This window comes from Nerophis ophidion, linkage group LG12 (assembly GCF_033978795.1).
Source record: "Nerophis ophidion isolate RoL-2023_Sa linkage group LG12, RoL_Noph_v1.0, whole genome shotgun sequence".
NCBI lineage: Eukaryota > Metazoa > Chordata > Actinopteri > Syngnathiformes > Syngnathidae > Nerophis > Nerophis ophidion.
The window spans coordinates 28800935-28827003 of NC_084622.1; the positions used below are offsets into that span (position 1 = coordinate 28800935).

At 40.7% G+C, this 26069-nt stretch overlaps 1 protein-coding gene across 2 annotated transcripts in view; it reads right to left on the reverse strand.

Annotated features, from left to right (window-relative positions):
• Positions 1-328: 328 nt before the first annotated feature.
• Positions 329-26069, reverse strand: part of myo5c (myosin VC) — a 44456-nt gene continuing 18715 nt past the window's right edge. The window contains exons 11-40 of one of the 2 annotated variants that reach the window (XM_061917281.1): positions 25914-25995; positions 25694-25834; positions 25494-25616; positions 20119-20202; positions 19817-19948; positions 19650-19747; positions 19483-19569; positions 19284-19395; positions 15686-15897; positions 15430-15595; positions 15200-15346; positions 14954-15118; positions 11006-11099; positions 10874-10937; positions 10536-10810; positions 8140-8203; positions 7981-8061; positions 7734-7914; positions 7560-7653; positions 7421-7484; positions 7170-7338; positions 7020-7104; positions 6838-6936; positions 6359-6513; positions 4706-4795; positions 4449-4599; positions 4093-4375; positions 2406-2574; positions 2233-2313; positions 329-2155 (exon numbers count right to left, since the gene is read on the reverse strand). In XM_061917281.1, the coding sequence (XP_061773265.1) occupies positions 2003-2155; positions 2233-2313; positions 2406-2574; positions 4093-4375; positions 4449-4599; positions 4706-4795; positions 6359-6513; positions 6838-6936; positions 7020-7104; positions 7170-7338; positions 7421-7484; positions 7560-7653; positions 7734-7914; positions 7981-8061; positions 8140-8203; positions 10536-10810; positions 10874-10937; positions 11006-11099; positions 14954-15118; positions 15200-15346; positions 15430-15595; positions 15686-15897; positions 19284-19395; positions 19483-19569; positions 19650-19747; positions 19817-19948; positions 20119-20202; positions 25494-25616; positions 25694-25834; positions 25914-25995 (3901 nt within the window). In that variant the 3' untranslated portion in view covers positions 329-2002. The remainder of the gene's footprint in view (positions 2156-2232; positions 2314-2405; positions 2575-4092; positions 4376-4448; positions 4600-4705; positions 4796-6358; positions 6514-6837; positions 6937-7019; positions 7105-7169; positions 7339-7420; positions 7485-7559; positions 7654-7733; positions 7915-7980; positions 8062-8139; positions 8204-10535; positions 10811-10873; positions 10938-11005; positions 11100-14953; positions 15119-15199; positions 15347-15429; positions 15596-15685; positions 15898-19283; positions 19396-19482; positions 19570-19649; positions 19748-19816; positions 19949-20118; positions 20203-25493; positions 25617-25693; positions 25835-25913; positions 25996-26069) is intronic. The other variant, XM_061917282.1, reaches the window with a different exon arrangement.

The window sequence follows — 26069 nt, forward strand, 5'->3', positions numbered from 1 at the left end:
ATTTTAGAATATGTATTAATTAAATCTTCTACCTAGCAAACCCACAATGTTTTATATTATTGATGAAAAAAATAATATCTAAACACAAAACAAAAATCTTGTTTTGTGCTTAGACAATTCTAAATACAAAACATTTGAATCATTACACATTTAGTCAGAAATAAAACAAGAAGTGGGCCAATTAGACTTTTTTTAACAGAAGGAGACTAGGTACAATGAATACATTCTTAACTTAGTCAACAAATCTAAATAATGCTATACTTACCTCATATTTATTTACTGTATGCTTGTGCAGTATTTTAAAAGTAGAGGCAACATATCCTCAGTGTTGAATATAAGGCTGTTTTTATTTCCCAACCTGAACCTTAAAGAGCTTTAAACATGGAAATCTCTACAGGAGAAGTTAAAACTAGACATGAAAGACTAACCTTTAAAATAGTTGCAGATAAAAACACTAGATTAAATAAAAAAATAAATTTGATCATATTAAACTAATCTACAAACCCCGTTTCCATATGAGTTGGGAAATTGTGTTAGATGTAAATATAAACGGAATACAATGATTTGCAAATCATTTTCAACCCATTGCAAATAATCATTAACTTTAGAATTTAATGTCAGCAACACGTGACAAAGAAGCTGGGAAAGGTGGCAATAAATACTGATAAAGTTGAGGAATGCTCATCAAACACTTATTTGGAACCTCCCACAGGTGTGCAGGCTAATTGGGAACAGGTGGGTGCCATGATTGGGTATAAAAGCGGCATCCATGAAATGCTAAGTAATTCACAAACAAGGATGGGGCGAGGGTCACCAATTTATAAGCAAATTGTCGAACAGTTTCGGAACAACATTTCTCAACGAGCTATTGCAAGGAATTTAGGGATTTTACCATTTACGGTCCGTAAAATCATCAAAAAGTTCAGAGAATCGGGAGAATTTGCTGCATGTAAGCTATGATATTACAGACCGTTGATCCCTCAGGCGGTACCACATCAAAAACAGACATCAGTGTGTAAAGGATATCACCACATGGGCTCAGGAACACTTCATAAAACCACTTTCAGTAACTACAGTTGATCGCTACATCTGTAAGTGCAAGTTAAAAGTCTACTATGCAAAGCGAAAGCCATTTATCAACAACACACAGGAACGCTGCCGGCTTCGCTGGGCCCGAGCTCACCTAAGATGGAGTGATGCAAAGTGGAAAGGTGTTCCGTGGTCTGACGAGTCCACATTTCAAATTATATTTGGAAACTGTGGACGTAGTGTCCTCCGTAACAAAGAGGAAGATAACCATCCGGATTGTCCATACAGGTTTTGGAGCAACATATGTTGTCATCCAAGCAACGTTATCATGGACGCCCCTGCTTATTTCAGCAAAACAATGCCAAACCACGTGTTACAACAGTGTGGCTTCGTACTAAAAGAGTGTGGGTACTTTCCTGGCTCGCCTGCAGTCCAGACATGTCTCCCATCGAAAATGTGTGGAGCATTACGAAGCGTAAAATACGACAGCGGAGACCCTGGACTGTTGAACAACTTAAGCTGTACATCAAGCAAGAATAGGAAAGAATTCCACTTTCAAAGCTTCGACAATTAGTTTCCTCAGTTCCCAAACGTTTATTGAGGGTTGTTAAAAGAAAATGTGATGTAACACAGTGGTGAACATGTCCTTTCGCAACTACTTTGGCACGTGTTGCAGCCATGAAATTCTAAGTTAATTATTATTTGCAAAAAAAAAAAAGTTTATGAATTTGAACATCAAATATCTTGTCTTTGTAGTGCATTCAATTGAACATGGGTTGAAAAGGATTTGCAAATCATTGTATTCCGTTTACATTTACACCCAACACAATTTCCCAACTCATATGGAAACGGGGTTTTTAAAAGTGAATTGTACAGTACAAAGACTGGATTTGAACTAACTTTTTAAAAAATACTCAGTGTTTCCATATTCATGTTGTGACCATAAATCACACATAACAAGAGCAGTAAAAGGTCAGATCATGTTTAAGAATTCCAGGTGAAGGCTGTTGGGAACCTTCAACAGCTCCAAAGCCTGCGAAGACACGTAGAATGGAAACGTAACTGGGAAACGATACCGTACATCCATCATCAGCTGAGCGGACCCGTCATGATATTGTCGCAATGACTGCAACGACGAGAACATTGGACTGTTAGAAGCCATTGTAGGCTTTACATTACATCAGCATTAAAAATGGAGCTCACCTGAACTTTCCGGACAAACGATGACGCCACCCTCTTTTCATAACCATCGATGGGTGTGTATGAATTCAGAATCTTGACAATCTGTATACGTTTTTATTGTAGTTTAGTACATCTTTTTCATTGAAAATGTTTTTAGTGGGGGCAAAAACAGAGTTTGGAGTTGGGTTAATTACCTGCACTGTGTTGAGCTCAGTGCATTTCTCAACGATGGCCTTGGCGTCGTCATCTGTGGTCTTGCTCACCTGCAGCAGCCAGGCGGCCTGTGTCAAGGGCTTCAGAGTGTCAATGGAACTCAGCAGTTCCTTCTCCTGCAGCCACTCCTCCAGGTAACTGATGTTACATCTGCACGGGCAGAATGGCTGTCAAACAAGAACTAACAAATGTGAGCGTGTGATGCGGCCATGTTTGTGGACTTTTACTGTATGGAGCCCCACCACCATGTTTGTTGAATGTGACGCATCATGTATGCCATGTTTTTTGGAATTGGATGCAGCAACCAACATATTTACCAGGTGTGTCAATTAGTCTTTCTGCCATTTTTGTGAAGTGTGATTCAGCATGTCTGCCATTTTGTGGTGTTTGATGCAGCATCTTCGGCATGTGTGTACAGGAGTGTGATTTATCATATCCGCCATGTTTTATTCCTATGCCCCTGTCAAGCCTCTACAGTCAGCTGATTAGCTGCTCCGGGAGGTACCAAAATCCTAAACTCAGAGGGGAGAGGGCCTTTTTTGTTGCAATAATCTCCCTCTTCATGTGAGATAGGCCCCTTCTTTGTCTATGTTTAAAACCCATCTTAAAGCCGGGTTTTGTCTCTTGGCTTGCAACCCAGCATGAGACTTAGAGCTCTGTTTTTATTTTGACTCACTGTCTCTTATCATAGCGCAGCACAGTGAAAGAGGGGTTAGCGTGTGCCTCACAATAGCAAGGTCCTGGGTTCGATCCCCGGGCTAAGGGTTTTTCCGTGGGGAGTTTGCATGTTCTCCTCCAAACACGACGAGTTGAGTTTATACCAAAAAGTTCTATTTTGTATCATCCATGTATCCATTTTGGTATAAACTCAACTCGTCGTGTTTGGAGGAAGAAGAATACTGAGTTGCATCCCAAGAACACCAAACCTACTGTGAAGCATGGGGGTGGAAACATCATGCTTTGGGGCTGTTTTTCTGCTAAGGGGACAGGACGATTGATCCGTGTTAGGGAAAGAATGAATGGGGCCATGTATCGTGAGATTTTGAGCCAAAACCTCCTTCCATCAGTGAGAGCTTTGAATGGTTGACCAAATACATATTTTCCACCATAATTTACAAACAAATTATTTAAAATTCTTACAATGTGAATTCCTGGATTTTTTTTCAAGTTCTGTCTCTCACAGTTGAAGTGTACCTAAGATGAAAATTAAAGACCTCTGTCATCATTTTAAGTGGGAGAACTTGCACAATCGGTGCCTGACTAAATACTTTTTTGCCCCACTGTATATTTATGGAAGTTATGCAGCAGGTCTGCCATATGTACCACTCCACCAGGATGTATAAGTAATCACCGGGGGTTGTTTGCCTGTTAGCATCATAACTCAATAAGCTATTGGCTGACCTTGATTAAACTTTTAGGAAATTTAAAATAATAGGCTAAGTAACAAGGAATACAATTTGGGGGGTGATCTGGATCTCTGTCTGAATTAAGGATTTGCTTTATAGGATTCTTTACTATTTGGAGGGGTCTATGCTCTCCAAGTGCTTTTCTTGTCGTGGAATGCGATGCAAAGACAGTAAAATTAATGTGTTTTCTTTTTTAGTACAATATCATCCTCACTTATCACAATTATCTACTTTTCAAAAAGCAGATCATAGGCACACAAACCTTATTTGCATTCCTCTACTGCAGGAGCACATATTTTTACTGAGCAGCAGGTGGTTGACGGTGGTCGCGCCAATGTAAAAGAGCAGTTGCTTGACAACCTGTTTAATGAGGTTTGCATCCATGCTGTGGTGGGTCATGATAGCGTAGAAGCGTGAAAGCCGTTCAATTATAAAGAAGACGGTGCACATCTCCGTCTCATTGTTTTTGTTGGAATGATTCCTGAAACCTGGAGGCTTCGTGCTGAAAATCCCTTGTAAACTCTCGTGCTCCAACATAGCAGGGACTGAGGAAGAAAAGCACAGTTCCAGTTTGGCATTTTTTGAATAAATAAATATATTCACTCCATTGTTTCTTACCAATAGCAGTTCCCAGAGCATTTTCCATAGTGGTAATGAGCTGGTGGTAGATGCAGATGGCCAAGTCGCTGACAACCTGCTGGTGGTCTGACAAGTCAAAGTTCTGCAAGCAGTTATTTACTTGACGGGGAGAGCTTTGTTTACAAAACTCCTATTGTGAAAAAGAGAAACCACAAGTATGTTAAAGAATATACCCGCTGTAGTAAACCATATATTTAACAAAAAAACATTAAAGTGCCAAACGAGTGAATCCTTACCTCATCACCACTGTACTGCTTGAGACAGTTAAGCAGCTGATACATGTTGCACAGCCAGAAGGACAAGGATACCAAGTCGTTCTGGTGAGTCTAAAATGGGAACATGAATTTGTGTACTGTATCAGTATTGTGGCAGTTATCACAATACAAGCTTCTTGTTGAGGCTGCACGATTACGGCCAAATGATAATCATGATTATTTTTTATCAATATTGACATCACAATAAACAATCACAATTGTTCATTATGTTAGGTTAAACAGTGTTTCCCACAGGTCTGCAATCTACTTGTGGTTAAGGGGTCCCAAAGGTGGTAGTGTGAGCGTGACATCGTCATGTAATTTTTAACGAAATAGTTCAACAAATGGTCTCAGACAAATCTTTGTGTTTTTGTATTTGATATATATATATATATATATATATATATATATATATATATATATATATATATATATATATATATATATAGTTTACTTACATGATGTTTTTAGTTATAGTTATCAATTTTTATGTTTTTGGGGAAAAAACAGCCACGGTATCAAATAGACAGCCTCGCTTGACCTCAGCATACATTCCCAACATTTACATACAAAACACACACAAACTATAGCCTTATTTAGAGTAATGAATGTACTCATGTGAGTATAATGCATTTCTGTATTTCCTGGAATAATATGTATGTGCAGATGCAGAGGGTGGATGAATTTCAATGGGAAGCACGTCTTGCCGGTGTCGGTACAGTAGATGAAGGAAAAGTTTCTCCAGACTCTATTTAGCACAATGGCTAGCAAGTGAGATTCCAAGGAGACGAGCAAAACAGCGTGTTGTGCAGGCATCCACACCTGTAGCTGTTTAAAAACAGTGGTGTGGTCTTTAATGCACACTGACGACTCCCTGGATGTGAAACGAGGAGACCGTGTGCAGCCTTGAAAAAGTTTGTCAATGCCAGCCGGTGGTCGATGTGGTCATGTAGTCTTGTGCGCACACACCATGGTCCATAGCGTGGGCGGAAGCCGCTTCACAAGGCTTCAAGATGAGCCGCTGATTTTTTGCTTGATTTGAGTCTTTTTTTTAAATGTTAATTTCACCGACAATCCCTCTCATTTAATTTGGGCAGTCAAAATCGTGATTAAATTTGATTAATTGTGCAGTCCTTGCAGCACGGTGACACAGTGGTTAGTGCATGTGCCTCACAATACGAAGGTCCTGAGTTCAATCCCGGGATTGGGATCTTTCTGTGTGGAGTTTGCATGTTCTCCCCGTGACTGCGTGGGTTCCCTCCGGGTACTCCGGCTTCCTCCCACCTCCAAAGACATGCACCTGGGGATAGGTTGATTGGCAACACTATATTGGCCCTAGTGTGTGAGTGTGAATGTTGTCTGTCTATCTGTGGTGGCCCTGCGATGAGGGGCCGACTTGTCCAGAGTGTGCCCTGCCTTCCGCCCAAGTGCGGCTGATATAGGCTCCAGCGCCCCCCGCTTCCCCAAAAGGTACAAGCAGTAGAAAATGGATGGATGGATGTGCAAACCTAACTTATAGTGTTACAAAACTGTACAGCTGATTTCCATAAACTGTTATAAAGGCTAAACATAACAGGATTGTTATTGCCATGGCAACCTTAGACCCACAACTTTAATGGTCTGTTATATACTCACCATGGTAAACCTTTTGACATTGCTTATAATGGCATTCATAAGAGACATGAGTTTTTCTTCATCGTTCATGTAGTCAGCATGGCGGACACACATGAAGAGGATGTAGGCTGGGAGAACAGGGATCATGTTGACCGCCACACCGTTGGGCTTAAGGTCTGCAAGAGAAATGATCATTTTAGAGGATGTATTTATTTTATATCAACAAATTAATGGAAAAAGTACCATAAGCTTATATGTTGACATCCATCAACAAAATGCATTTAACTAGAGAATTGCAAAGAGTTGGAGGGATTTATTGATTAATTTCAAAATGTGCTACACATCATTTTGCCCCTGTCAGTTTATTTCTAGCAAGATTGAGAGAAATGCAGGCAAACTTCCAAGACCACTGGGTAGAAACTACTTTTTTTCCATTTGCAGTGGTTTCACAATAATATATAGCGAATGAAAAAATAGAAATGGATCCATAAAGTAAATACCTAATATGAGGTTTTGAATGAGCTTGGATTGATCCTCTTTCTTGCACTCCAACATTCCAAGATAACCTTTAGGACTTCCTGACGAAGAGGTTTTGTTATCTGTGTGGCACACAAAAAACGTTGAAGCCAGTGAAAATACTGTTAATCTCTCATTAAACTAGTAAAAGCCAGAAGGTTACCACCTTTATGTGTTGTTTCGAAGCTTATCATTTGATTCTCTAATCTTTTTATCAACCTGTCCTTCTGGTCAAGCTGTTCCTCAAACTCCTAAAACAAAGCAGAGTTTGTTACTGTATACATTGGCACCAATTTAGTCTTTTATGTCAACTTACTTTATTATCTGAAGATAACTCGGTGACTTCTAATCTCAGTCGGATTTTGGCGTCTCTCTCCATCTGCAGCTGCCTGCTTAAGTGATCACTGTCCTCTTGGAGGTCTTTTATTTTGCCTTGAAGGTCCTTATTGTCCTCCTCCAACACTTCAGCTTGCTCCTCAAAGTGTCTGGTGAGAACAAAAAGAATCCAATCAGAGCTGGAACATACCACAGAAGCAAAGAGCATCAGACTCCAATCGCAATTTTCACCTGCGCTTAGAACTCTCTTCTTCGATCTTCTTTTGAAGGATGCTTTTGATTTCCTCTGCGTTTTCTGAATATGTGAAAAAAGTTGACAAAATGCATGCAAACTATATTGCAACCGACTATCAAAGTGATTTAAACTGACCAGCTAGATCTTTGTTTTGCTTTTCTATGAGAGCCTCATAATCTTTAGTTTGTCTTTGCAGCTCTGAAATCTGCCCTTTCAGCTCAGGTATAACCTGATGACAAAGAGGTATCATCAACAAAGGGAAAACACAAATGAATTCATGCTCAAAACGCAAAGAACCCTCCAACCTACAGAGTTCTCGCTGCTCAGCCTGCACACCTCCTGGCGAATATTCTCATCAATACTGCTTTTTTCAGTGAACATACTTTGCAAACTGTTGTTTTCATTTTGAAGGTAGTCCACTCTCATTTTGAAGCCCTCCACTTGGGTCTCATAAATTGCCTTCTGCTCCTTACGGTGGCTCTCCAGTGTTCTGTTATCAAGGATGTCAAACAGGTTTAAGACTAGGTGGAAAGATGACTCTGTAAAAAAAACTAACCTGGTAGCTTTCTCTAGACAATCAAAGACTGCTAGCAGGTCTTCAGCTTCATAAGTCTTCTCAGATGCATTTGCTGTTAGCCTTCAGAAATACAACAACACACACTCCAGTGACAACAAAGAAAGTGGAGCTAAATAATCTTAAGAGACATAGTTTTACCTCAAAAGCACGTCTTCTTCAACAATACTTCCAGCAAGTAGTTTTGAAATCTTATTTAGACTGGCTGCAAAGAAAATCATAACAATGGTCATGGTGTTAGTTTATTTTGAACATGCATACAATTACAATGTGATACATCACATATTTCCAGTTTTTATTTACAGCATGTCTTTGTTTAGTAGCAAATTTTATTATACTCCATCTGTAACACAACAGTAAATAAATAAATAAATGAGTAAGTAAATACATATTAACTACAAAATAAAAATATAAATAAGTTTCTGATAAATAGATAGTTAAGTAAGTTATGATTCACATAATGAGATGAATGAGATAATCTCATTTTCAGTAAGGTTTAAGAAGTTTGTCAGGATTCTTATACTTTGTAACCACTTTGAGTTTAAACTGTTACTTTAACTGGATCATATTAGTACTTTGCTTGACTTTCTTTGCGAAATCCATTCCTTAATTTAATTCTCCTTACTAATATACTGAAGGTCTTAACTGTTAAACGTCCAGACAAATGTTTCAAGTTTAATTTTGGTCTCAGGTTATATTTTCCTCTTTTGTTGAGAATAATTGTTGTAGATTCTTTGGTAGCAGGTCTTAGTTTGCTTTGTGTATAATTTTAGCTGCACCAAATCATTGAATTACATTATTTTTGATTCTATAAATTATTCCAACCGACCTCTTTTGTAACACGGTTAATGAATTGAGCCTACTTTTGCAATTAATTCCCCATATCTCTACAAAATAGTTTTGACATGGGCACACTCGCGATTAGTACAAAATACGGAGTGATTTCTCGTCCAGAACATATTTAGCTTTATGCATTATTGAAGTATTTAATTTTTAAGTATGTAACTTTACAAATGTTGTTTTTATAGAGATTGAACAATTTTTGGTCCCAGTATTGAACCTTTGGGTACGCAACAAGATACAGTGTATTTACCGGTGTAGAAGTGTCTTCGTTTAGATTCACGTATTGCTCTATGTTGGTTAAGTAGCTTCTCACCCAGTTAAAGACCAACCCTCTGATGCCATGTCATCCATCCATCCATCCATTTTCTACCGCTTATTCCCTTTTGGGGTAGCGGAGGGGCACTGGCGCCTATCTCAGTCATTCTAATTTGTTAATTAAGATATTATGTAAAGTGTGTCAATTTTTTTTTTTTTTTACAAGATGGCGCCGCTGTAGTGGCTGCTTTTGGCAGGAGCTCTGTGCTCTTGTTTCATCCTTTTGTGTTTCCCTCTTGTTTTCATGTGTTATTATATATATATATATATATATATATATATCCATCCATCCATTTTCTACCGCTTATTCCCTTCCGGGGTCGCGGGGGGCGCTGGCGCCTATCTCAGCTACAATCGGGCGGAATATATATATATATATATATGTGTATATATATATATATATATATATATATATATATACATACATATAATTTTTTGGGGGGCCTTTTGGTCCAGGACCCTTTGGGACTGTGCGACAAGGGTGGCACTTTCGTGACCTCTGCGGTGCTTTTTTGTGGACTTCTGGATTTACCTCCCGGGAGCCTTTTGGCCATGGAGACCAGCTGCTGGGTCTCTGCCACACCAGAGTCAGTTTGGAGAGAGTGGAGGAGATGCGGATGAAGAGACAGGGCTGCGGAGCTGGCTCTGAGCGCCGGGACGGACAAACTTCACAGTGTCTTGGCTGAATGAGCAGGTATCGGACACCTCAGTCTTCTTGGACGTATCCTCGCTCATCCATGCGGACTGGACACTGGCAGAGAGTTAGTTGGCGATCGAGAGTGGAGTCGGCTCTCTTTGTTGCTTTGTTGGGTCTGCTCCTGTCTCTGGCCATGCTCTCTCCACCCCAGCAGACGACGGCGTGGAACACCGCAGAGGCCACCACAGTGTATATTTTTATTTTACTTTTTATTCATAGCTGTATGTAGAAGTGACTGGTTGCATCAGCTCCGCTACTTTAATGTTTTTCATGTCCTTTGTGTTTTTTGATGTTTGATGTTTCCCTCTTACACACATGTAAGAGGGATGTGTACAATGGCTATGAGTTGTTTTTTTCCCTTGACCTCAGTCTGGACCCCCTCTCCAGGGGCCCAGGCTTAAACCGATTTTTTTATTATTTTATTTTATTTTAATCTTTTCTCACAAAACTTGTTTACCTGTATCTCACCTTTTTTGTAAGGGGCGCCGGAAGTTGGCAGACCCGTCAGCGATCCTGTTCTGTCTCCCTGTAATGTTTGTCTGATCTTGAATGGGATTTTGCTGAAAATTTTAATTTCCCCTCGTGGATTAATAAAGTATGTCTGATTCTGGTCTGATTCTGTCTGAAATACTTACGTAAGGCACATTTTGTATTTACTTTAAGTATCAGTAATCTTCCATACCTCTTGCTTCTTCAGACTGTTGCTTCATCTTTCGGTCTACGGTATTCTTCTGATTTTGCAAGTTGCTCAAGTCCCTGCGTAGTTCGGGGATAACCTTGACATGCTTGGTGAGCTGGATCACCTGATCACGCAGGTCAGTTTCAACCCGGTCGTCCTCATCCAACTTCATTTGCAGACTGACTCGCTCTTCCTTTAGCCGCCTGATCTCCTCTTTCAGGCTTCTCAGCTCTTTTTCATGGTCCTGTTTCTGAATGTCAAGGTTGAACTCAGCGATCCTAGGTAGGCAGAATTGCATCAGCAATATTTTCGACATTGTCACTTGGGCTTTTCTTACTCACTTGCTAAGTCTTTTTTGAATTTCTTTCTCCTCTAGCAGATTCAGCTTTGCTTTATCATATTTTTCTGTCAGAGATGCAAATGTCAAGAGTTTGGAAAAGATAGCAAGAAGGGCAAATAAACACTGCTAGTACCTTTTAGTTCTTTGGAGGAAGCTTGAAATGTTTTCTCCATGTTCTGCTTCTCAATAATTACTCGATCGATTTCACTTTGAAGCGTAGTCAATTTCTAGAGGCAAAATAGAAAACGGAAGTTCTTAAAGGGAAAACATTTTATGCCGAGTTCACATTATCATGACTACAACCATGATTGGCATCGAGGAGTGAAAAGTTGCATAATACATTGCATCGGATTTTGACGAGAAGGGTGGTCGTCGCGGTAATTTAAGACAAAAATGTTGGACAATTCAAAAAAATTCCCGCAATCAAGACGATCAAATTTCTGTCAAGCTCATCGCATCGAATATGCTTAGAGTGCCTCACTCTGACCTTGCGGAGAGAATGAGCTTGCTCAGTGGAAGGCTCAGACTCCTAAAATGTAACACGGAACGACACAGGAGGTCCTTCATACCGACAGCCATCAGACTGTATAATGGATATGTTCCTTCTTGATTGCACTTAAATGTAGAATATATTTATATTATTCATATATTATATATTATATGTAATGAAAATAAACAATGGATGTCCGCTAACTTTTTGCAACTCAATGCCAAAAAATCTGAAATGCTGATTATCGGTCCTGCTAGACACCGACCTCTATTTAATAATACAACTTTAAAATTTGACAACCAAACAATTGAACAAGGCAACTCGGTAAAGAATCTGGGTATTATCTCCGACCCAACTCTCTCGTTTGAGTCACACATTAAAAGCGTTACTAAAACGGCCTTCTTTCATCTCCGTAATATCGCTAAAATTCGCTCCATTCTGTCCACTAACGACGCTGAGATCATTATCTATGCGTTTGTTACGTCTCGTCTCGATTACTGTGACGTATTATTTTCGGGTCTCCCCATGTCTCGCATTAAACGATTACAGTTGGTAAAAAATGCGGCTGCTAGACTTTTGACAAGAACAAGAAAGTTTGATCATATTACGCTTTTACTGGCTCACCTGCACTGGCTTCCTGTGCGCTTAAGATGCGACTTTAAGGTTTTGCTACTTACGTATAAAATACTACACGGTCTAGCTCCAGCCTTTCTTGCCGATTGTATTGTACCATATGTCCCGGCAAGAAATCTGCGTTCAAAGCCCCCTGGCTTATTAGTGATTCCCAGAGCCCAAAAAAAGTCTGCGCGCTATAGAGCGTTTTCCATTCGGGCTCCAGTACTCTGGAATGCCCTGCCGGTAACAGTTGGAGATACTACCTCAGTAGAAGCATTTAAGTCTCATCTTAAAACTCATTTGTATACTCTAGCCTTTCAATAGTCCCCCTTTTTAGACCAGCTGATCTGCCATTTCTTTTCTTTTTCTCCTCTGTCCCCCGCTCCCTTGTGGAGGGATCTGGTCCGGTGGCCATGGATGAAGTACTGGGTGTCCAGAGTCGGGACCCAGGATGGACCGCTCGCCTGTGTATCGGCTGGGGACATATCTGCGCTGCTGATCCGCCTCCGCTTGGGATGGTTTCCTGCTGGCTCCACTTTGGACGGGACTCTTGCTACTATATTGGATCTGCTTTGGATTGGACTCTCACGGTTATGTTAGATCCACTACGGATTGGACTTTCACAATATCATGTTAGACCCGCTCAACATCCATTGCTTTCGGCTCCCTAGAAGTGGTGGGGGGTTGTCCACATATGCGGTTCTCTCTAAGGTTTCTCATAGTCATCATTGTCACTGTCACCAACGTCCCACTGAGGTGAGTTTTCCTTACCCTTATGTGGGCTCTACTGAGGATGTCGTTATGGTTTGTGCAGCCCTTTGAGACACTTGTGATTTAGGGCTATATAAATAAACATTGATTGATTGATTGATTGATCTAATGTATTATATGTATTATATTATTTATCATTATCATTGTTTATTGTGAGCAAACTGTGGTGCTGAATTTCCTCCAGGGATCAATAAAGTACATTCTATTCTATTCTATTGCTGGCACTTCTTTCTGGTTTGTCTAGTGGCTCCTCTTCTTGGTCTAAGGCCGTTCTTCTCTAAAAGTGGGGCGCGTACGATGCTGGGGGGTGAGGTGGTTATACCTGGGGCTCATGCTTTGTCATACAGTATCATGCTTCAAACCTTGCTTCGAAACGCTGTGCGCTCCAAAACGTGCTCATTGTAGTCAATAATCCTGACTTTTTTTTTTTAATTAGCACAAATTGTTTTATTAATTTTTGTTTTGTGGGTTAAAGTATTTTACAAACTTTGCTCCTGAGTTAATGTTGCTGATCAATTTGAATGTATTACTTATGGAGATTATTTTCAGTGTCAAATGGTTCAAATTTTTTAAATATTTTAATAAGAATTAAACTATTGTTTTTGTTTTTAGGCAAATTGATGCAATATATCTATCTTTTCTGTTACAGACCAAAAAATAACGTTAGTAAAGTTATTCTTTGTTGTAAATTAAGGTATATTTCTCTTTTCCCTTTGTTTTCTTTATATTAATAAGGATACAATGTTGTGCAGAGGTGTGCGTATAACAAATGTATATACACATTATACTATTTATAGTCACAGCGGAGAGTGGGGTGGGGACGCAAAATGTTTTCTTATTCTGAGGGAGGGTCGTAACACAATATAATTAAGAATCACTGCTCTAAGGCAATGAAGTAAGCATATAAAAGCATGCTAAATATGTCTTCATCAGGAGCTTGAGCCATGGTGAATGTCCACAGCAAAGACCATCAGTCTCTTTTATATACCAGGTGTCCAATCGGCACCAAAATTGTTTCCAATTGCAACAGAATGTAATTGTTGTATGAGAACGTCATCAAATCCAAACTCCAAAGGATAAAATCGTATTTGAATGGGTCATCCATCGCGTCACAATATGCACCAGATCTAATTAGAATTGATCAAATCGTCTTCTGAGGTGAAATTTTACTATAAATACCACTACCAGCTATTGGTAGGAAGTTTTGGCAATCGCACTACACTGTGAACAAGGCAATAACAATGTAATTGCAATTTACTGCCATCTTAACCATGGATTGATTAACGTGGACCCCGACTTAAACAAGTTGAAAAACTTATTCGGGTGTTACCATTTAGTGGTCAATTGTACGGAATATGTACTGAACTGTGCAATCTACTAATAAAAGTATCAATCAATCAATGTGGCCATTTGTCGTTTCACTTCAGCTACCGTTGTCATAAAGTTCTAATCAATATTATCTGTATGATAAACACTGAAGGAAGACCGGTTTGAACATTTTGACATCAATTGAGGACTTATGACGTATGACATCTTGTTTAAAATTTGACTTTACAATAATTGTACTTTAGACATCGGGCACAAATTCTTAACAGTTTTCAGGAGATTAGTTAAGAACGTTAACTTTTTCTACGTGCACAATCCAGCTCTTGCTCTCAGGTGGGCAATATGCTTCCTAATGTAATGCAAGCCTCTGTTTTTGAAGGAATGGGGTGTGTCATGACATTAACTTTGTGGTATGACTGGAGTTTGGGTATTCCACAGGAGTCAAGGTAGGGAAAGACCCCTGAATCTTGCCAAGCCAGAGTTTGAGGCGATTTTAGGATTGTTTGCTGTTCCAACAGTTCCAGTGCTTCACCCCTTTATCTGGTTCTCAAATCCAGAATCAAATGGTACCCAATAGGTGAAATCAGTTGGCAGATATATGCAACAACACTGGATTGATTTCCAGTGGCTCACTTCCAAAAACGTGCTGCACTCTTGGCGCAGTAGGTCACCTCTTTCACCGTGAAACTTTTCAGCATACAGTTTATGGTGTGAAGTTAGGTGTGGTTGGAAGTCGTTTCCATTTGCAATGCAGGGGTTAACTTCTTGTGGAATTTGGTGGATGTCAAGAAATACTTTTAGAGTTCGGAATGATTGGTTATTTACAATATGTTGCAAGAATCCTATGTAGTCTGGTCACAACAACGACAACGAACTGACCAGAGAAGCATCTTCTTTAATTTTCTTCTCTCTAGCTTCCAAAGACGCCTTCTGGTTGGTTGATTTTTTCAGCTGTGTCTCCAGAGATTGAAGCCTATCCAAGGTTTGAGAGTGGGAGGTTGCCAAGCTTGTCAGTCTTTCCACCAACCCGCGGTTCTCTTTACTCTGGGATTAAGGATTAGGAATTAGTTCATGTCTTCTCCAAGCATGGACTGACGGACGGACGGATCCCGAAAATAAATTTACCTGCTCCTCATTCTTCTTTCGGAGCTGCTGCACCCTGAAGGAGAGCTGTACTTGATGCACCAGGCGACGCATGGCATTAAAACGCCGACGAGCAAGCCATGCTCTGGCGTACTTCTGCAGAACCAAGGCCTTTCGTTCTTCAACCATCTAAGCAATGATGTCACGTAAGCCCTAAATTCGGTTTTGTATCCTCACAATATCTGACGAACGATGAAGCTGCAGTTACAGACCTTAGCATAGGATTTACGGGCCAGCCAACCTCGTGTGAAAGCTTGTATGGTGATGGTTGCCAATCGTACCGTTTCATAGACCTTCCATATGCGGAAGCCTCTCCAGTACCTCTGGATCAAGACGGCTGCCCAAGCCTGCTTCAGGTTAGCTGCACTCACTGCTTTACTGCAGTTTAAAAAAAATAACAAAAATGCAAAGACATAAATGTATAAATGTTGGAGCTCGGAATTACGGTACACAGTAAAAACCACCAACCGTATCGTCTTCTTGCCACGGATGTATTGTTGTAACGTGATAGCTGCATTCCTCATGCGAAGGTACTTCTTTCTCTGGCTCCATCCTCGCACGTGTTTCTGGATGGTAATGCAGGCCGTTCGTAGTTGGTCCAGACGAAGCTTCTCTAAAAATGCTACCTGACCAGCTCGAAGGAAGATCTTTGTGCGACCAAATTTGTACTGGTTCGTGTCCTGAAAGAACCATAGTTCGTATTTAGTCACACAATTACGCATGAACGCATGCACGCGCACAAATGCGCGTGCACACAGACACACACACACACACACACACACACACACACTCATCATAGTTCACTTGAGACAGACACAGCCGAACATTGTTTTTTAAAACAATAACATGTAGTTGTGGATTGATGAGTTGGTGGTACAGTAGTTTGTTACAATGAGAGGGTCCTCTGTATTTAGGTGTAAATTGATTAGTAGATGATAGATACATAAAAGTCACGTCAGTTTCTTGTTGAGCAAGTATGTATATTAAAAGAATATGTAAAACATTGTTGGAAAACTGTGGTAAATCAGTAGTAAATACATACATGTATACTTAGTTCAGTTCAGTTTCAGTTTATTTCGAACATGCATTCGATACAAAGTAATGCATCACACATTAACAGTTGTTTCATTACAGCACGTCCGAAAAGGAGTAGGAAGAAGCTGAGCTTATTTAACCCTACCCCTTTTCATACCATAGCAATTTTATCAAATGTCCTTGTTTTCTGTAACTGAACAGTGAACAAATAGATAATAAATAAATATTATACCATAGTAAGCAAAAAATATTAAATACATAAATAATCTTCGTCTCAATAAAAAAAGGGAGACAAAAGGGTTCAAGATGTTCATCATAATTCTTGTTCTGTTTACTTTGTGAACACTTAGTTTGAACAGTCTCTTAAACTGAATCATATTGGTGCTGTGTTTGATTTCTTTGGTTAATCCATTATATAATTAAATTCCACATACGGATAAGCTAAAGGTTTTAAGTGTTGTACGAGCATACAAATGTTTTAAATGAGATTTTCCTCTAAGGTTGTGCTTCTCCTCTTTTGTTGAGAAGAATTGTTGTACAAACCACGTTTCCGAATGAGTTGGGAAATTGTGTTAGATGTAAATATAAATGGAATACAATGATTTGCAAATCATTTTCAACCCATATTCAGTTGAATGCACTACTAAGACAACATATTTGATGTTCAAACTCATAAACTTTGTTTATTTTTTGCAAATAATAATTAACTTAGAATTTGATGCCAACAACACGTGACAAAAAAGTTGGGAAAGGTGGCAATAAACACTGATAAAGTTTAGGAATGCTCATCAAACACTTATTTGGAACATCCCACAGGTGTGCAGGCTAATTGAGAACAGGTGGGTGCCATGATTGGGTATAAAAACAGCCTCCCAAAAAATGCTCAGTCTTTCACAAGGAAGGATGGGGCGAGGTACACCCCTTTGTCCACAACTGCGTGAGCAAATAGTCAAACAGTTTAAGAACAACGTTTCTCAAAGTGCAATTGCAAGAAATTTAGAAATTTCAACATCAATGGTCCATAATATCATCAAAAGGTTCAGAGAATCTGGAGAAATCACTCCACGTAAGCGGCATGGCCGGAAACCAACATGGAATGGCCGTGACCTTCGATCCCTCAGACGGCACTGTATAAAAAAACAACAACATCAATCTCTAAAGGATATCACCACATGGGCTCAGGAATACTTCAGAAAACCTCTATCACTAAATACAGTTTGTCGCTACATCTGTAAGTGCAAGTTAAAGCTCTACTATGCAAAGCGAAAGCCATTTATCAACAAATCCAGAAACGCCGCCGGCTTCTCTGGGCCCTTGATCATCTAAGATGGACTGATGCAAAGTGGAAGAGTGTTCTGTGGTCTGACAAGTCCACTTTTCAAATTGTTTTTTGGAAATATTCGACATCGTGTCATCTGGACCAAAGGGGAAGCGAACTGTCCAGACTGTTATCGACGCAAAGTTCAAAAGCCAGCGTCTGTGATGGTATGGGGGTGCATTAGTTCCCAGGACATGGGTAACTTACACATCTGTGAAGGCACCATTAATGCTGAAAGGTACATACAGGTTTTGGAACAACTTATGCTGCCATCTAAGCGCCGTCTTTCTCATTGATGTTGCTTATTTCAGCAAGACAATGTCAAGCCACATTCAGCACGTGTTACAACAGTGTGGTTTCGTAAAAAAAGAGTGCGGGTACTTTCCTGGCCCGCCTGCAGTCCAGACCTGTTTCCCATCGAAAATGTGTGGCGCAATATGAAGCGTACAATACGACAGCGGAGACCCCGGACTGTTGAACGACTGAAGCTCTACATAAAACAAGAAAGGGAAATAATTCCACTTTCAAAGCTTCAATAAATAGGTTCCTCAGTTCCCAAACGTTTTTTGAGTGTTGTTAAAACAAAAGGGGATGTAACACAGTGGGGAACATGCCCTTTCCCAAGTACTTTGGTACGTGTTGCAGCCATGAAATTCTAAGTTAATTATTATTTACAAAAAAAAATAATAAAGTTTATGAGTTTGAACATCAAATATCTTGTCTCTGTAGTACATTCAATTGTATATGGGTTGAAAAGGATTTGCAAATCCTTGTATTCTGCGTATATTTACATCTAACACAATTTCCACACTCATATTGAAACGGGGTTTGTACATTCTTGGGTAGCAGGTTATAGTTTGTTTTATTCATAATTTTTAATATTAGGGCACAGTTTCCGCACCGTCGCTACAATGGAGTACACATTAGAGCAGTGTGGGTGTCGTAATCTTTGGGGCATTGAACAGCAAAGAGTTGTTTTTTTTTCCCCCAATGATCACATGTTAAAAGTGCAATTGCAATGTTGATGTTGTGCAATTACTAGAAAAAAGAATGAATGTTATGGCAAGCAGAAACATTTTTGTTTATTTAAACGATTGTGTGTCAAGTGTGTTTTATCCAATTACTCGGCTATTAAAACAAAAATTATATGGATTACTCAATTATTAAAGTAATTGATAGCTGTAGCTCCATTTAAAAACATTTTTTTAACTATTGATTTAGATTAGAAATTAAAATCGTCCCAAAACAGAACACTTTTCATGAAGATAACAATGTAGACATTTTAAAACAACATTTTTATTTTTATTGAATACTGTTAGAACATTTTCAAAATTGACAGTATTAAATGCCGTTGTTTTGGATTCATCTAATTTAGAAAAGCTCTATAGTTGTGGTCGGAGCAAAAGTTAAAAAAAAAATTAAAGTTAATAGGAACGGTTAGGAAATTGCAACTAAGGCTTAGTCCTATGTATTGTAGTCTAATTGTTCTGAATGGACTAAAACAAAAGGGTGTTTCAGCAAATAAGGATACAGCGTAAAAGAGGGTATCTTGAAAAATATGCTGTATCTTTGCAGAATGTACTTCGAAAGTCAAAGTATTTAATCCTCTAAAGTTAAACAATGATTCTACTTAATATTTCTGTCATATATTACAATCTATGTTAATCCAGAAAAATGCATTGACAGTAAGAGGTAAAAAACACTGAAGCACACCTGAATCAACCTCTGCAGCACATTTTTGCACGTTTGCATTTTATCATTGCATCCCGCCTCCTGATTGGTCATTAGGACATTGTAACGGTTGTAAAACTCAGAGTAGGTCCACCTGCAAACAGAAAGCATGTCTGTTTCTATAAATTGGGACAAATATTTGTATTTCCGTGCCTATATCTATCTAGTAAGTTCAGATCACCTGGATGGGTAACTTTGAGCACTGATGCGAATAGTTTCGAGGACTCCACAGGCCCGTAGCTGCTGGACCACCCTCCTGGAGTCATATCTTAAAATAAAAACAAAACACCAAAGTTAAAAGCGTTTAACCAAGAAATTCAGAATTAATACATTAATTGAGTTAAATACTCAAAGGGCAGCTTTTCATCATTTGGCTTGATGCACCGCACATAGTGAGGGGTTGTGGCATTCAATGTCGCCATCAGTAAGGAGAGAGAGCTGCAAAACTACACTCACAGTGTGTCAGCATGGACCCAAAACAGCACACAAACTGTCGAAAGAGTAAACATGGCCACCTTATCACCAACGGAGGTTCTGAGCTGTTTATTGGCTGGTTTCACTCCGGGCCTGGCTGCGTTCACTTTGATTCCTCTAATGTTTAGAGCCTTTTGCTCCTCCTCTTGGAAGAATTTGGCCAGGAAAGGAAACTAATGATGGATGGAAAATATGTTAATTTAAGGGGAAAAGCAAGGCGGCAAAGTAATACTTTTAGATGTGTTTTTGCGAAATCTGCAAAAATATTATTCTGAAACAAACATTGTACCGGTAGAACTAAAAAGTGTTACTCTTGAAAACAGAAAAAAAAAAATTTTTTTACCTGACTGTCTCTCATAACTTCAACTAGTTCTTCATAAAGAGCATCTCTGTTTTTCTCAAGAAAACCTTTGCAGTGATACTCCACCTGTTTAACAACAAGATGAAAAAACGTTAAAAATGTATGCATAAAAGTACATTGGTTTCCTTGGTTTTGTGAAATTAGGTGTTGGACAAAAATGTTGTATGCCATTTTGGTTCTCGTGGGACCAAACATTGCACATAACAAACCTTTCTGCTCGCCCGCGTGTTATTCTGCCAAACAAAGAATCCCAATCCCAAGCGTTGATGTTTTTTTTATTAAGTTCAACTGCAAAGTATGATACCATGGGGCCAAAGAAAGTTGAGCATACCAACACTTAATTAAAAAAGGTGAGAAACACTGTTGAATAAAAAAAACAAAAACGTAATTAACAAAGCACCAAGGTGGGGTTTGCGACTCTCTTCTTCCGGCTTATTCTGGTGAGGGCGGTCGCATTCTCCATTCCCTCCTTCCCTACTTGCTCTCTTTGTCTTTGTCCTTGTCTGAACTTTTTAAAAGCCTCTTTCTTTGCGCTGTCCTCTAATCAAAATTTCAATATGAATATGATCAGCTGGACTCTTGACGCAATTGACACAGTCTTTTCGACAAGAAACAGAGGTTCGGGGGAGCCTGGCTGCCCTGATGGAACCATCGCTGTGGGTTACGTGCGGGACTCCTGGAACTCATGGAGGATCATGTGCCTCTTAGCTCTTTCCATCGAGGACGACGAAGACATCTACCTATTTGGAGCTGTGCTCACGGGGCACTTGCTGATTGGGCTGGGCATTGCTCTGGTGTATCGACAAATTCGGAAGACGACGGCAGCCACTCAAGGGGCCCAACGGCTGTTCAACGCAATGGAAGGATTGGGTAGGGCTGTGGGAACACAGACTTGTGCGATTTCTGAGTTGAATCGCAAAATGGATCTCATCTTGGAAAAGTTTGCAGAGAAGGAATAATTAATTGGAACTGAAAGAGATCCAGCATGGAAAACAGAGAAGATAAGTCAATATTTTGTCTTCTCGATGGGAAACAACTTTTTATCTACGATTTGGACTCCCTGAATGGCCTTGGCATGGTACAGGCTGTTTTGAAGGAAATCTTTCGAAGACTCCTCAAGATAGACGCTTTTGACCTTCCTTTTTGTCAACATCTGTAGCCGAACTTTATCGGCCTCAGCCATACAAAAACATTTACCACCTCTCCCGAGTTAATTGGGCATATACGCACACACATGACCCCTACCCTTGAATCAACACCCTCACCACCGCTTATCTCCTCTGGGGTTGTGGATGGCTGAGCGGCGCTATAGAGAGAACAGCGTGACGGTGCAAACCCACCCCTCCCTCTGTTGCAAGTTGGTGTGATATATGTATGTTTAATGTGTGCCATGCTATGTGAGGTTTTTTTCCTTGGACTCAGGCTAGACCTCTCCTGAGGGTCTAGCCTTGGACTGATATTTTTCTACTCCCCCCTCCCCCATCTCCTAATGTCACCCTTTTCTTATCTTTTTAAGGAGCGCTGTAACCGGCTGATCCGTCGGCGGTCTCGTCTTGTCCCTTCCCTTTAACGTATGTCTGCTCTTAGCGGGACTGTGCCGAAAATATAATTTCAGTTCTGATGTGTCTTGTACATGTTGGAACGGACAAATAAAAATTATTCTGATTCTGATTACTGTCTTCGCCAACAAGAGTCTCCAATAAAATTATATCAAATGTTCATTTATCAATTTAATGCGTCATTTATTTGTAATTTGCATTGCATGTAGAACTATAATTACTCTCTATAAAATGTATTTTGCGTTCATATTTTTCAGTGTTTTAAATTATTTAATTGGATTTACATTATTTCTTATAGAAAACAATTACTTCAGTTTTTTAATGATTTGGTGTTTGGTTTTGCTCTGGATTTTAACATTTTTTTAACTTGAAAAGTTGCAGTACAATGTACAAAATGAGGGGGGGGGCACTGTAAACAAATTAACAGGCAGTTAAATAATGATAATAAATAAACACCAAAATCTAAATGTTCTATTGGACTTTTCTGCACAGGATAAACTACTGTTTCAACAGAAAACACAGCGGAAAAGTCTATGCATGTTGTCATCCATCCAGGTTATTGTATTCTTAGGGCATTCAATCAATCACAAGTCGACTGTTTGGATTATCTAAGAAGACGTCATAATTATAGTTCCACAATGTAGTCTGACTAGATCTGAGTAATCTGAGTATAAGATTAAATTTGATCAATCTAAGTCTATGAGCATGAACTGATTAAGCCTACTTAGATGAGAGGCAAAAAATATTCCAAGACAAACCAAACCATTCAGTTACGATCAATTAGATGCCCTGAGAACACAGTGGCAAAATGGCAATAACCTAGAAAAAAATTGTCTCACAAAACGGACATTAACAAGCTCCATCTTTACATGAACAGGAAAAATAGTTCCATGATCGACTTTGCAGTTGTGTCATCGGATTTGCGGCCTTATGTTTTGGACACTCTGGGGAAGAGAGGGTCGGAGCTTTCTACCGATCACCACCTGGTGATGAGTTGGCTCCGACTGTGGAGGAGGATGCCGGACAGAACTGGCAGGGCCAAACGCATTGTGAGAGTCTGCTGGGAACGTCTAGCGGAGTCTCCTGTCCGAGAGAGGTTCAATTGCCACCTCCAAAAGAACTTTCACACGTCACGAGGGAGGCGCTGGATATTGAGTCTGAGTGGATCATTTTCCGTACCTCCATTGTCGAGGCGGCCGATCGTAGGTGTAGCTGCAAGGTGGTTGGTGCTTGTCATGGGGGTAATACTAGAACCGATGCTATCAGGCTGAAGAAAGAGTCTTAACGGCTGCCTTTGGCTCATGGGACTACGGAGGCAGCGGACAGGTACAGACAGGCCAAGCAGTGTGCGGCTTTGGCGGTTACGGAGGCAAAAACGCGGACATCGGAGGAGTTCGGGGGAAGCCATGGTAAACGATTTCCGGACAGCTTCAAAGCGATTCTGGACCCCCATTCCCCACCTCAGGAGGACATCGGAGGAGTTCGGGGGAAGCCATGGAAAACGATTTCCGGACAGCTTCAAAGCGATTCTGGACCCCCATTCCCCGCCTCAGGAGGGTGAAGGAGTGCACAGTCAACACCGTGTATGGTGAGGATAATTTGCTGCTGACCTCGACTGTGGATGCTGTGGATTGGTGGAGGGAACACTTCGAAGACCTCCTCAATCCCACCTACATATCTTCCTATGAGGAAGCAGTGCCTGGGAAATCTATGGTGGGCTCTCCTATTTCTCGGGCGGAGGTTGCCACCGAGGACCTTTAAACTACCTCGGCAACCTCTGCCCGGAGTTCCTTAAAAATCTGGATGCTGTGGGGCTGTCTTGGTTGACAAGACACTGCAACATTGTGTGGACATTGGGGACAGTACCTCTGGATTGGCAGACCGGGATGGAGGTTCCTCTGTTTAAGAAGGGGAACCGGAGGGTTTGTTCCCATTACGGCGTGGCGCAGTGGAAGAGTGGCCGTGCGCAACCCGAGGGTCCCTGGTTCAAATCCCACCTAGTACCAACCTCGTCACGTCCGTTGTGTCCTGAGCAAGTCACTTCACCCTTGCTCCTGATGGGTGCTGGTTGGCGCCTTGCATGGCAGCTCCCTCCATCAGTGTTTGAATGTGTGTGTGAATGGGTAAATGTGGAAGTAATGTCAAAGCGCTTTGAGTACCTTGAAGGTAGAAAAGCGCTATACAAGTACAACCCATTTATTGTGGGATCACATTCCTCAGCCTTCCCAGTCAGGTCTATTCAGGTGTACTGGAGAGGAGGCTAAGCCGAATAGTTGAACTTCAGACTCAGAAGGAGCAGTGTGGTTTTTCTTCCTGGTCCTGTAACTGTGGACTAGCTCTATACTCTCGGCAAGGTCTTTGAGGGTGCATGGGAGTTTGCCCAACCAGTTTACATGTGCTTTGTGGACTTGGAAAAGGCATTCTACTGTGTCCCTCAGGAAGTCCTCATAGAGCATGGTAGTATTGGACTGTCTGATTGTGGCGGTCTGTTCCCTGTATGATCAGAGCTTGGTCCACATTGCCGGCCTTAAATTAGACTCATTTTCAGTGAGGGTTGGACTCCGCCAGGGCTGCCCTTGGTCTCAGATTCTGTTCATAACTTTTATGGACAGAATTTCTAGGCAGAGTCACGGCGTTGAGGGGATCCGGTTTGCTGGCTGCAGGATTAGGTGTCTGCTTTTTGCAGATAATGTGGTCCTGATGGCTTCATTTAGCCGGGATCTTCAGCTCTCACTGGATCGGTTCGCAGCCGAGTGTGAAGCGACTAGGATGAGAATCAGCCCCTCCCAGTCCGAGTCCATGGTTCTCCCCCGAAAAAGGGTGGAGTGCCATCTTCGAGTTGAGATAGAGATCTTGCCCCAAGTGGAGGAGTTTAAGTACCTCATAGTCTAGTTAATGAGTGAGGGAAGAGTTGATTGGGAGATGGACAGGCAGAAACTTTATCGATCCGTTGTGGTAAAGAAGGAGCTGAGAGGGCAAAGCTCTCAATTTACCGGTCGATCTATGTTCCCATCCTCACCTATGGTCATGAGCTTTGGTTTACGATCGAAAGGACAAGCTCACGGGTACAAGCAGCTAAAATGAGTTTATTTAGTTGCGTGGCAGGGCTCTCTCTTAGAGATTGGGTGAGAAGGTCCATCATCTGGGACGAACTCAAAGTAAAGCCGCTGCTTTCAAGAGGAGCCAGATGAGGTGGTTTAGGCATCTGGTCAGGATATTACCCGGACGCCTCCCTAGGGAGGTGTTTAGGGCACGTCCGAGGCCACGGGGAAGACCCAGGACATGATGGGAAGACCATGTCTACCGGCTGGCCTGGGACCACCTCGGGATTCCCTGGGAAGAGCTGGACGAAGTGGCTAGGGAGAGGGAAGTCTGGGCTTCTCTGTTTAGGCTGCTGAGCAGTTGTGACTCATCATGCGCAAACCAATCAATCATCATGGATTTCCTCACACGTAAACCAACCAATCATTATGGATTTTCTCATTCGTAAACAAACCAATCATCATGGGGTTTGTCCATATTTTTTTCTTGTTACTTTGTAATGGAAAGACTTACATATTCTGGCCTCAACCCCATCAAACCCTTTTTGTATGAACGGAGATGGCATGCCAGTTGCCCTAACACCAGCGACACAAATGGACATAAAAATCCCACTTAAACACCCTTAAATCTTGCATAAAGTCTTTCCAGAATAGAGCAAGCTTCTCTACTGTAGCTGCAAGGGTTGGATGAAGCTTGATTTATTTTCTTCCATGCCCTTAAGAAAATACCTTTCGTGCATTAAGAATGTGTTCAGACCTTGTCTGCAAAGTGTTGTACCACAAAGGTTTCATTCGACATCTTGGGCCTCTCAAACAAGGGCTTGCTACCAAGGTAGTTGTATAGTTTCTGCAGCCAGCTTTGATCTGTGCCTTGAGGAAACTGTAAAATAAAAAGTATATATGAGGAACATTGTTTAGAGAGAAGCAAAATTGCAATCATAGAACATTTCTAAGTACCAAACATTCTTCATTTAGCAAGTCAAGGATTCCCATTTTAGCTTCAATCAAGTCAATGGCTGGCTGGTTGTCATAGAAATCTATTAACGTCCATGGGATGTCTTCTTTCATGTACTCCTCTTGCTCCAGTTTAAACACATGCTGGGGAAAAAAAATAAGACAAAATTGTTTGCTCAAGAGGAGGGTGGAGGGTTAGGTGCTTGATAATAGTGATGCATACCAAGTTAAACTGCTGCTGCAGCTTCTCGTTGGCATAGTTGATGCAAAACTGCTCAAAACTGTTGATGTCAAACGTCTCAAAGCTGCCAAAAAATGAGTTGAGAGACATTTAAAATTAAACATTTAAAAAATCTTGAAGACATTTGTAATTTTAATT